The sequence below is a fragment of the Corythoichthys intestinalis genome, chromosome 14 (assembly GCF_030265065.1).
Source record: "Corythoichthys intestinalis isolate RoL2023-P3 chromosome 14, ASM3026506v1, whole genome shotgun sequence".
NCBI lineage: Eukaryota > Metazoa > Chordata > Actinopteri > Syngnathiformes > Syngnathidae > Corythoichthys > Corythoichthys intestinalis.
Genome location: NC_080408.1, coordinates 24,344,661 through 24,357,071, shown reverse-complemented (window position 1 = coordinate 24,357,071; position 12,411 = coordinate 24,344,661). Strand labels below are relative to the sequence as shown.

General features: G+C 40.0%; 1 protein-coding gene across 3 annotated transcripts in view; it reads right to left on the bottom strand.

Annotated features, from left to right (window-relative positions):
* The window catches only part of LOC130929630 (uncharacterized), a 441,235-nt gene that overhangs the window by 172,554 nt on the left and 256,270 nt on the right, over positions 1-12,411 (bottom strand). For all 3 annotated transcript variants that reach the window (XM_057856964.1, XM_057856962.1, XM_057856963.1), the window contains 2 exons: positions 8,695-8,989; positions 2,460-2,579 (listed from right to left, as the gene is read on the bottom strand). In XM_057856964.1, the coding sequence (XP_057712947.1) occupies positions 2,460-2,579; positions 8,695-8,989 (415 nt within the window). The remainder of the gene's footprint in view (positions 1-2,459; positions 2,580-8,694; positions 8,990-12,411) is intronic.

Sequence of the window (12,411 nt, the reverse complement as noted above, 5' to 3'; positions counted from 1 at the left end):
TATGATTTTAAGATCCTTCGACAGTGGTACCTCGACATACGATCGGTTTGACACACAATCTTTTCGACATCCGACGTAAAATTTGACTCGCCATTTGGTTCTACCTTCGACGACATGCTCGAAATACGACGATTTCTGACAGCGCCGCAGTTTCTTTTTTTTGCCAGAAGACAGACGCACGGCTGATTTTCTTGTGAGAAAAATCAACACTGGATCCAAAAAGGTTAGTGCATGTGGAGAAAAAAAGAAAAGGTGACACTAACCATTAAAATGAAGATGTAAATGAGAGCAAAATATAAGCTTCCATGAACTGGGTTGACAATAGGGCCGTAGAACGTCAATCTCGGCCGACGGTCCACCTCCAGTCGCCAGTGTTAAGGTGACAATTCTTATTGCGGTAACATCGCCAAAGATATCACCAGCTTCGTCAGGTTTCTAATCATTCATTGCATCAACTTGTGCAACACTGACACCGGCATCAAAACAGTAAGTACAATACTAGTAGAGCCACGCTCTCTTGCTCAGCGTCATGTCAGCCCCGCACTGCGTTCAGGTACAGCAAAAAAAGTCCGCCACATTAGAACCCGATTCGTTACATACAGGTATTATTATTATTAGAGATGTCCCGATCGATCGGGATCGATCAGGTCCGATCACGTCATTTACAAAGTATCGGAATTGGCAAAAAGATATCAGCCATGCCTTTTTTTAATATGTATACAGTATATATTTCAATTAAATAGTGTTCTAATTGTATTTAACGTTACAGACATAATATGTTACACTCACCCAGAGTCTTTAGTTTAGGCTTAAGGTAGGGTTATCAAATTTATCCCGATAAAGGCGGCAATTAAATTTTTTAAAAAGTGTGTCACGTTAAAATTTTTAACGCAATTAATGCATGCGCTGCACGACCCTCTCACTCATTGTCGCATTCAATCTGTAATGACGCCGTTTTACCTATATAGAGAGATAAATGGCAGCGTAAAATGAGTAGAGTGAACTTTGGCAGCCTTTGGAGCCTTTTTTTAATTAGCTAAAGCCTTACAATCCCTCTCCCTACGATAAGAAATATCATGGGAAGCAATGTGGGGAAGCAAGGTGGCAATTGATATTTGTCTTAACACCTTTTTTCCCCCAACGCAGAGACGATATATCAATTGGTAGCACTACGCACAGTCATGGTTCCACTACCCATCATGCATTTGGGATAGCCACAGTATCATTTACTGAAAGCTCAACAAATACACTAGATGGCAATATTTAGTCACAATATACAAAGTCACAAGTCTTTCTATCCGTGGATCCCTCTCACAGAAAGAATGTTAATAATGTAAATGCCATCTTGAGGATTTATTGTCATAATAAACAAATACAGTACTTATGTACTGTATGATGAATGTATATATTTGTCCGAGTTTTATTCATTTTTTTCTTAATGCATTGCCAAAATGTATACGATTGGGAAAAATTATCGGTAATGATTGGAATTGAATCGGGAGCAAAAAAAAGCAATCGAATCGGGAAATATCGGGATCGGCAGATACTCAAACTAAAACGATCGGGATCGGCTCGGGAGCAAAAAAACACGATCGGAAGAACCCTAATTATTATTATTATTACTATCATTATACAGTATTATTAGTATTATTATGGTTTTTATCCATAATTTATTTGTTTTGCGCTTTGTAATTACTACTTGCAATAGTAACAGGAGTATTTATTAAGGATTTAGTGTAGGTTTTTGGGCAGTGGAACGAATTAATGGAATTATAATGTATTCTTATGGGAAAATCCTGCTCGACATACAACCATTTTGACTTACAAACAAGGTCCTGGAACAAATTAACTTTGCATGTAGAGGTACCACTGTACTTAATTATGAAATATTTCAGGGTTTGGCACCTACCAACTTCGTTGACTTAGGCGAGTTTCATACTGCAGGTCTTAATGCACAATTCAGATTTTTTTGTCATATCTTTCTTTTTGGGGTGCCCGTTCAAACTGCCTTTGTCCATTGAGTCCGTTCAAGTATTACGCATGAGCACCGATTCGCACTCCGACACGCACTGAGCAAACTGACCCGCATGCGTAGAAGCATCAAAACAAATAAAGACAAGTCATGAGTCATGAGAAGTCATATTTGTTTCTATAATATTCAAAAATTCATAAAAGTATTGGGCAAAAACTATAAATTGGGCATCATATCCTGCAGTACAAATGTAGCCTTAACATTCCGAAGCAGCCATATTTTTGCCAGGCAAACTAAACATAAAGAACTGAAGCTGGCACTGCACAAAGAACGAAGAGTTTAGATAATAGAGACCACACAATCGATTAATTTGTGCATGTAAACACAATCAGTGATCCTAGTAATGACACAGCATCAGGTATTGTCCGAGGACTGAGTAGCAGATGGATCCACACACACTCACACTCCAATATAGAGACACACTCACCTGTCTGGGGATCAACAGAGAAGTATTGCTGGCCTTGTACTAGTGTGTACACAAGTCTGGCACTATTCCCATAAGTCGGGTCATCAGCATCTGTCGCTGTCACCTGTATTATCGAAGTGCCTGCAGCGATGAGAGATGAGTAAGAGAGGATAGAAAGGAGGAAAACAGAGGGAATTGAGGTTCGAAAAAAGGGCCGGGTCAAATTAAAATAAGGAATATTTGGAGTAAAATAGCAAAAATACAGCACCACTTGAGGTCTTTTCAACAGCTTTTAAACACATCCTCTACACCTTCTCCCACTCAAGCATTTGCTATCTATTTCCACACAAACATGTGACAAATACTTTATTCACCTAATCTAAACACCCACGCAAACACACACCCTCACTCTGCTACTGTTAACCTCCCCCCACCCTCCGACACCCACTGTCTCACTTCATTTCTCTTCATCCCCGTCTCCAATTTCTTTTTGCTCCCTCGTTCAGTCGGACCGTCTGCTGCTTTCACGGTCTCCCTCTTACTCCTCTAAATCTTCTCTCTACGGCTCACAGAGTGTCAATTTGGGCGCAGCAGTTTTTGAATTACTTAGCAGAAAAACTGGAAATAAACAAAATCCTTAAAGCATTGGAGACATTTTGCATCCATACTGTATAGAGCAGCACACACAAATACTATATTTATGGGCAGAAGCATATGAGTGATGTTTTTCTGAGTCTACAGCCAAACAATGTAGGAGGAGGAAAATGATTTGTGAGAACAACTGTTATTTTAAATCTACTGTAAGGTAAAGTATGGCTAAATGAACAACACTAAATGATACCTTAGATGTGCATGTCAGTGCATCTCCACAGTCAGTCAGAGCAGTTTTACACTGGAACTATTTCAATCTTTTAGATTGATGGAATATATATATATTCATAAATATAGAAAATTACAATAATTTTGAAATTTATCGACAAACTAGCAGCTACTACTTTACTGGATTTTGACAGATTTTGCAAGGCCCACAGAAAATTCTGTTCTATTGTTATATAAACATGGAACCCACCAAAAGAAAGATTAGACTCTTCTTTCAGCAGAAAAAAAAAGTTCACATGTTTTTCCGTTCTTTAGAAATCAGCATTAGAAAATAGCTTAGTTTGAGCAATTTTCCAATTTCTGATGAAAAAACGGAGAAATTGAGCTTTTTGTGAAAGCATACATTTCAAACATAACTTTGACTTTAACACATCTATTTTTTTTTGCTTTAGTTACATCCCAAACATCTGAATAATGTTTTCCTTTTAAAAAATAACAGAAACAACAAGACAAATAGAGCTTTTGATAGCAAAGCAACAATTTATTTACACATAACTAACTGAAAGATGATGCTAATGTGGCCGCGACAGCTGGTTAAACTTTTCCCTCATCGTTGCCTGTCTCAAAAAGATGAATTTTAAGTCCCTGCGGGCTCTGCTCGCGAGCAGCACGGACTCAACGGCATCTAGTGGTTCCGGTCGTTCTGCTCGGTCGTCCAGCGCCTGGCATCCCGGGCGTCCTACCGGTTGTTCTGCTCGGTCGTCCGCCGCCTGGCATCCATTCGGTCGTCTTCCACCTTCGCCCCGGCTTTTAGGCTTGGCCGTTCGTTGCCGTTGAAGAGGGTTGCGGGTCTTACCAAATGCGCTACTGCCCTCCAGTGGCCAGTTTTATTGCTTTAAAATGGATTTTCAGCTTTGTGCTTTGGAGATAAATTGAATCACAACCCAGAGATGTCTCTTTTGAAAAAACGTAAAAGACGTATTAATACGTCTTTCGAACACTGAAACAATTGAAAATAGAACGTATTTATACGTTTTTGGGAGCAAATGAGTTAATCAACATTTTGAATCCCGCATCATGAAAATGAGTAACTTCTGTCCAGAGTCTCAGATTGAGGAAGATGCCAAATGAACACTTCACCCGGCAGCCACGTTTGTTTTGGTTCAAGTTCTGTGGATTTTGTGGAGTTTTCCCTTTATTTTTTGCGTCATGCCAGCCCGATGTGCTGCAGGCTTTTGTTGTTACACCAGGGAAAGTGGTGTGAGCCTTTTTGGGTTTCCAAAAGATCCTTTTCACCGTGAATCCGACACACGAAGGACCATTGGAGGGACGCATGGAGATACAGGCAGTGGAAATGAGTAAGCTAAGTGTTTTATATTATTTCAAATAATGGTATCATGTCACGTGTTTTAATAAGTAGGTGGCCTTTAATAAAGAGGGGAGCACTCCCGTGTCCGGCGCTGGCACTCGGATGCCGGCCAGTATGTCTGCCTAGATCGCGGTATTTCCGACAATAGAAGGACCATTGGACAGATGGGCAGGCAGTAGAAGTGAGTAAGCTAAGTGTTTTATTTTATGTCAAATACATGAGATATGAGAGTGCGCTATTTTCGGCTATGGCTCGCGCCGTCACTCCAGGTTCTCGCGTGTCTGCGCAGAGTGCCCCATTTTCGGCTTGGGCTTGCACCGCCGACTACTGTCACCAATGGTTCTTGCGTGTCTGCCAAGAGTGTGCCATTTTCGGCTCGGGCTCGCCGAGGCCACCGGAGGGGAATGACAAGGCCGTAGTAGTCCGCTTAAACTCCGGTGGCATAAAAAAATGTTTTGAGAGGTGAAGTCGTCAGTTTTGACCAATATGCAGTAATTTAGCTCTGTCATACAGAATAAACACATTCTACATATTTCATATTCCATTTGACACAAGACTCAGAGCCCTCCATGATTTCTAAGTGGGGAAACTTGCAAAATAGCCCGGTTTTAAAATGCTTATTTTCTTCACTGTAAATTGTATTTTCATGACAAATAACAGTCTTGTGCCAAATGGAATATGAAATATGAGAAAAATGCATTTATTCAGTATGACAGGGCTGAATTACTGCAGATTGGTCAAATGTTCAAACACGTATTTTTTTCACTGTACATGTCAGTCAGAGAAAAATATGAAGGCCGGTGAAGCCGGCATCAATACTTGTAAAACAGTATCCTGTAATAATATTGGAGTACAGAGATAAAAACAACGGTGACATTTTGTTTTGCCAGTCTGCTCTGGTCGTCCAGGGAGAAAGCCTTGGGTTTGTTGTCTGTGTCGCTTTTTTCTCATTCTGAATCTTCCTCCTCCTCCAAATACGAGTCCAACATATATGGCTCTATGTCACAGGCTACATCTGGATCGACTATATCGTTTAGAAGAGCCAAACTTTAACCAGAATCGCTAAAAAAAAACGCTTACTCCTCCATTCTGCTCAATGTTAAATCCACTGAAATCATTACTCCAGAGGTGTTATCACTAAGATGGAGGCGCCGAAGAGCTACGATGACAGGAGGAGCCCAACGGCATATTTAAAGACAGATTTCTCAATGCCCAATAGCCTGAATATAGTTCATATGTGTAGTTTTTTATAGTTGAATAGAGTTGAATCATCTCAATATATGATTGTAATTCAAATAATAATACTATTTAAGATTTCGTTTTAGGTGTCGTATACACTTTCAGGGCAAATTGTCCTCCAGATAAGAATCTCTCTCCCTTGACCAACTTGTTAACTTAGCCATTTGGATTGAATTCTACTCCGTCAACAAAGGAAACGGCAATGTTTTAAGACTCTACACAAGTCCCTCCTGCCATTACTTGCCGCCCCTCACATTCGCCTATCCTGGCTTCACATTCCTCTTTTCCTAAGCCTCCTTGCCCCACACACGAAGTCTTAACTTCATTTGAATTGAGGAGTTACATTTATTTGAAACTAATAAGTTTGGAACAGGCATTTTTTTTAAATAACACAAAGCAATTCCCCATTTAAAAAGCAAGAGTGCTCACTTAGAGTTAAGCTTCTATGCAAGGGGCAGAGTGGAGTTTAAATGTAGATTAGAGCACATTTAGTACATACAGGTTCTCCGCAGCCATGCTTTGAATTACAATTTGGAAACACTTCCTGTCATTCCAAATTCCCCTGCAATGTAAGTGTAAAAAAATATTCCTATCTCTTCTAGCGCTTCTCATTTCCATTCCAAGCACGTCTGTCACATTTTACATGATCCTTTAGCGGTCAAAGAAATATTAAGAGGTCACTTTGGCTTTGGAACGCATGCCGCTGTCAGTACTTTGCAAGTGAAAACATTTTATACCTGCTGGTCAGACAAAGTAATTAACATTTCATCAATCCATCCATTCTGCTTTTCCACACTAAGGTTGCAGAACTGTGAGCCCATTGCAGCAGACTTAAACAGTTTTAAACTGAGCTGAATCAAGCATACAGTATATACTGTAGATAATGCAGTATTTAATTGTACACAGTGGTATGAAAAAGTATCTGAACCTTTTGGAATTTCACACATTTCTGCATAAAATCACCATCAAATGTGATTTGATTTGTGTCAAAAAAATCACACAGATGAAAAAAAAAGTGTCTGCTTTAAATAAAACCACCCAAACATTTATAGGTTTTCATATTTTAATGACGATAGCATGCAAACAATGGAAAAAGGGGGAAAAAATAAATATGTGAACCCTCTACCCAAGGAGACTTAAAGAATAATTGAAATCTATTTTTACCAAGGAATTTAAGTCAGGTGTGCACCCAATCACTGATAAGTGGTTTAAAGCTGCCCTGCCCACTATAAAACACACACCTGTTAAGAATTGTTTTGATGAGAAGCATTGTCTGATGTGCATCATCACTTGGTCAAAAGAGCTGTCTGCAGGCCAGCGATCAAGGATTGTTGATTTGTATAAAGCTGGGAAAGGATACAAAACCATCTCTCAAAGTCTGGATGTTTATCAATCGACAGAGAAGTTGTCTACAAATGAAGAGAGTTTGGTACTGTTTCTTCTCTCCCAAGGAGTGAACGTCCACAAAAGATGACACTAAGAATCAGCGCAGAATACACAGAGAGGTTGAAAAAAAAAGAACCCCAGAGTGTCTGCTAAAGACTTACAGAAATCACTGGCACACTCCAATATCTTTGTGCACACATCAACTATATGTAAAACTATGCCCAAGACTGTGTTCATGGGAGGACTCCACGGAGGAAACCACTGCTGTCTAAAAAAAATTGTTGCTCATTTAATGTTTACCAAAAGGCACTTGGACACACCACAGAAGTTTTGGCAAAATATTTAGTGGACAGATGAAACCAATGTTGAATTGTTTGGGAGTAACACACAACTTGTGTGGAGGAAAAATGGAACAACCCACCAACATCAACACCTCATCTCCACTGTGAAACATGGTGGAGGGAGCATCATGATTTGAGGCTGTTTTGCTCCCTCAAGGCCTGGACAACATGCAATCATTAATGGAAGAATGAATTCAAAAGTTTTGCAGGAAAACCTGAGGCCGTATGTTAGACAGTTGAAGCTAAAAAGAGGATGGATGCTGCAAAAAGACAATGATCCAAAACACAGAAGTGAATCATCTTCAGAATGGTTTCAGAAGAAATACATGTTCTGGAGTGGCCAAGTCAAAGTCGAGACTTGAACCCCATTGAGATGCAGTGGCATGACGAAAAGACATCGATTCATGCCAGACATCCCAGGAATCTGACTGAACTACAGCAGCTTTGTCGAGAAGAATGGGCCAAGATTTGTCCTGATGGATGTTCCAGACTGATCTGCAGCTACAGAAAGCCTCTGGTTGAAGATATTGCTGCCAAAGGGGGGGGGGGGGGCACACACAATTTTAAGTGTGATGGTTGTTCTTTTACTTTTTTTCCCCCCGTCTGTCATTGTTTGCATACTATCCTCATTAAAATATGAAAACCTATAAATGTTTGGGTGGTTTTAGTTAAAGCAGACACTGTTTTTTCGTCTGTGTGGTTTTGACAAAGATCAGATCAGATTTGATGGTGATTTTATGCAGAAATGTGAGAAATTCCAAAAGGTTCAGATGCTTTTTCATACCAGCGTATATGTGCATTTGCTGTGGTTTGGTCCAATATTTTTCACATATGACCAGTTTCTGTCTTTGGGCTTTGTTTTATCCGCGACCTCCACCCCCACTCCGTCACATATTTTATGGATTACAGACATACAGTATGTACGTACTGTACGCGTGCATCCGATTTCAAACTTTGACCACCATCCAACTAAATGCAGTTGAATTAATTACATATTTTCTCATATGGAAGAGCAAATAAAATAACCTATTAAAATTGTTGTTGTTTACTTTTACTCTTGATTCAAAAAAATAAAATTAAAAAAGGTATTTAAATTCTGTACCTATATTTGCCATCTCTGGCACGGTGGCGCTGTAAGGACCTTCTTCGAAGACAGGTGGGTTGTCGTTGATATCCTGCACTCGAATTATGAACTGTGATGAGGGCTCTAGGGCACGGTCTGTCTGCCTGTCTGTGGCCGTGGCAATGAGACGGTACTCATCCTTCTCCTCCCGGTCCAGTGGCTTGGTGACATGGATGTTACCTGTCTTCTCATCGATCACAAAGACAGAGCCAGCCCCCTCACCACGTAGGACATATTTGGTCCGTCCATCATTCCTGTCCATGTCAGTGTGGAGCTACGTAAGAGAAAACAGTCCAAAAAAAATGATGATGAAAATCAAGAATAAATTCCCACTTAAACGCTTCATTAATCAGCTTTCTCTGCTTCTTTTCCTGTTTTAGGTGGGGAATGAATCAGAAAACATTCAATTTGCTTTGGAAATTGGGAATTTATCCCACGCAGAGAATACAAGCCAACCTCATGATGCAGAAAAGTTGGCTGAGGGAGATCACACATCATGCACTGAAATGTTGGCACTTCAGTTTTCAAGCCCGATCGCTCAAGTCACTGACTGATTTTAGAAATAAAATAATGATAATCATAACAATACTGCGTTAATGCAATTGTAAATGGTAAGTCCTTATACAGTACTTTCATCTACACAGTTACATTGGCTCACATTCACCCGTTCACAGACACAGACAACAGTCGCGCTACTCGGTGGAACCAAGATAGAATCCCTGACCCTTAGGTTACTGGTTACTAAACAGCACACTACTCACTGCGCCGATTGATATATGCCGTGAATCAGAGGGCATGCTGTTGACATATTTCTGAATGAAACACCAAACACCCACAGAAATCCCGTATCTGAATGCTTGCAACTTGATCGCAGGCTAGAAAAAAAAAAAAATCACCTGATACCAGTTATCATATTTGCACTGGAACTCAGACAGAACCTTTGATAGCAGAGAATAATACCAACTTTGATGCATAAAACTGTCACTTTTTGAACCAGTGTCATCAAGGACACATCCTCACTTTGCCAGTATGGATATCTTTGCACAGAACTGCTAGCCAAATTCCAAAACATGCTGCGAGCTTTGCGTTGACATAAAAATCCAGTTAAGCTGCATTTCATGCCTGAGTGGACCTGTGCCGTCTGCAAGAATATAGCACAATATCTCAGTATTTTACCATTTATTTTGATGGTCATATTCTTTTCTTTGTTTAAAGATAATAGTCGGGATAAAACACATTCTAGTTCATCTCAGTGATATTGTAAGCACATTCAGTTCAGTCTGAAAGACTCGCTTCCCTTTCAAGCAGCTGTTGACCAGCCCGTGCACATGGTGTTCCCTATTTACTCGGGGTGTAACGGTACACAAAGATCTCGGTTCGGTACGTACCTCGGTTTTGAGGTGTAGGGTCGGTCGCCAACGGGCTTACACCCCTAAGGGATTCACACTATTACTGGGTTCTAGATCACAGAGATGATTTGTGTACACTCTACCCTTTTCTATCACTTAGCTTATGGACTCCCCCACCTTTTTCCCCCTCCTTCCCTGGTCAACAGGCCCCCCCCATATGGTGTCAACCGGAAATACATTTAGCTGACGATAGCACCAACATATTGGTAGTTAGTGTAGTTAGGCGTTCAATGTATTTCTTGTTGTGTTTTGTGTTTCTTCCCTTTCTTCTCTAGTGTTTTTTTCTTTTGTTCCCCCATAACCCCTTCCTGTTGGCTGTTTTGTCATAATAAATGAGGTATGTTGAATGATCACAAAGCGAGTATGTCAGACTCTCAATGTGAAACATTAAAACTGTTCAGACTATCCGGGCACTTAAGACTTCCATTCTCCGTGCCAAACAGCTGAACAGGACAGGTTAAAAAAATGAATAAATAATTAAATAAAAATATATAATCTACAGAAAGAAACTGTAACCCGATCGACTCACAGCCTCGAAAAGTAAGGTTTACATTACGTCAGAAACTCATTCGGTACACGTCCGTTCCGTATCGAGCACCACGTATCGAAACGATTCAATACTATTACATGTACCGTTACACCCTTAAAATTTATTGAAAACTCCAAAACAAAGGAATAACCAACAGCCGACCAATCAATTATTCCCTAACTAAAAGGACTATATGGGGATGAATTTGGAGTGCACAGCAGAGGGACATACTCTATTGATCTCATTCTGCTGTAGAGTTTTATTAGATTAACTCTTAGCGGAATGATACCGAAGCAGAGCGGCCAGGGCTTCTGCCGAGGGTAATATCAGTGAACACTTTCAATATGATGTACAGAGCACAGAGATTCAATCACAATATGTGCACATTAGTGACTTGAGTGGCACCTGTGACCAAAATAGGAATATGCAATTTACACCAACAGCTAAAGTGCAATGTCTATAAGCTCAGGAAAGCAACAGCAAAGTGCTTTTGCTCAAATAAGTGATGCGGGTTATGGGAATTTACATTGACTGTTCTTTGAAAATTGTTTCACCCTAATCCTTTTTGATTGCATGAGTGCACCCATTTACTAGGCATCATGAGTTTTGAAATGTCTTTTATTAAGAACAGAATGCAAATTATTTCACAAAAAATGCCATGCGGTTAAAAGGTTGTTGCAAAAACAGGAATGCTTCTTTCGATAAAATGGTGTCATTTATGATGTTATGCATTTTGCTTCTCAAAAAAGATAAAAAGACAGGGGGATGTCTTCTTAGGCAATCAACAACAGTATGAAGCATGTAAGCACAGGTTTTAGTACATTGTGAGGAGAAGAAAAAGGACAATTAGAGTAAAGGCACACGTGAAACAAATAGGGCATGGAAATGTTGTTTCACAAGCAGGCGACTCTTGCACCATGTCAGACTCCAATGCAGCATCGCAATGCGCTACCAGCAGTGTTGTTAATCTTAATTTTAAAAAGTATCATAATTTCTGGACTATAAGGCGCACCTGACTATAAGCCGCCACCCACCAAATCTGACATGAAAAAGGAATTTGTTCATTGTTAAGCCGCACTGGACTATAAGCTGCAGCTGTGCTCAATATCGAATGGGATCTTTACACCAAAAGATATTAACCGGTAACACTTTATTTGACAGCGGCATCATAAGTCTGTCATAAAACCAAATGAACCACTGGCTCCAAAGCTTCATTAATTCAGGAAGCATCATTTTGCCATCACTGGCCACTTGGGGGAGATAGTCAACCTCTGCCGCCACCTGCTGTCACATTGTTGTCGTCCAACATGCCTCCTAGCATGCATTGCAGCTCTGCATATGTAAATATCAAAATTCATGTTCTGTGCTAATTATTTCTTCAGTTACTGTCCCAGTTGTTTCATTAATTGCTAGTTAGCTGCTTTATTTGACAGTGGCGCTATAAGACTTTCATAAAACCATCATTATTATGACATGACACTGCCATGAGCATTAATGAATGGTTATGACAGATGTCAAATTATCTCACTTTGAAAGGATGTAAAAGATCCAGGATTGACATAAATGGAATTGGTGATATAATTTGCCGGATGACACTTAATGACATCTGTCATAAGCATTCATTAATGCTCATGTTAGTGTCATGTCCTAATTATGGCGGTCTTATGGCAGTCTTATGATGCCGCTGTCAAATAAAGTCCTATCTATTAACCCAAATAAATCAATGAATAAGCCGCACTGGACAATAAGCCGCAGGAT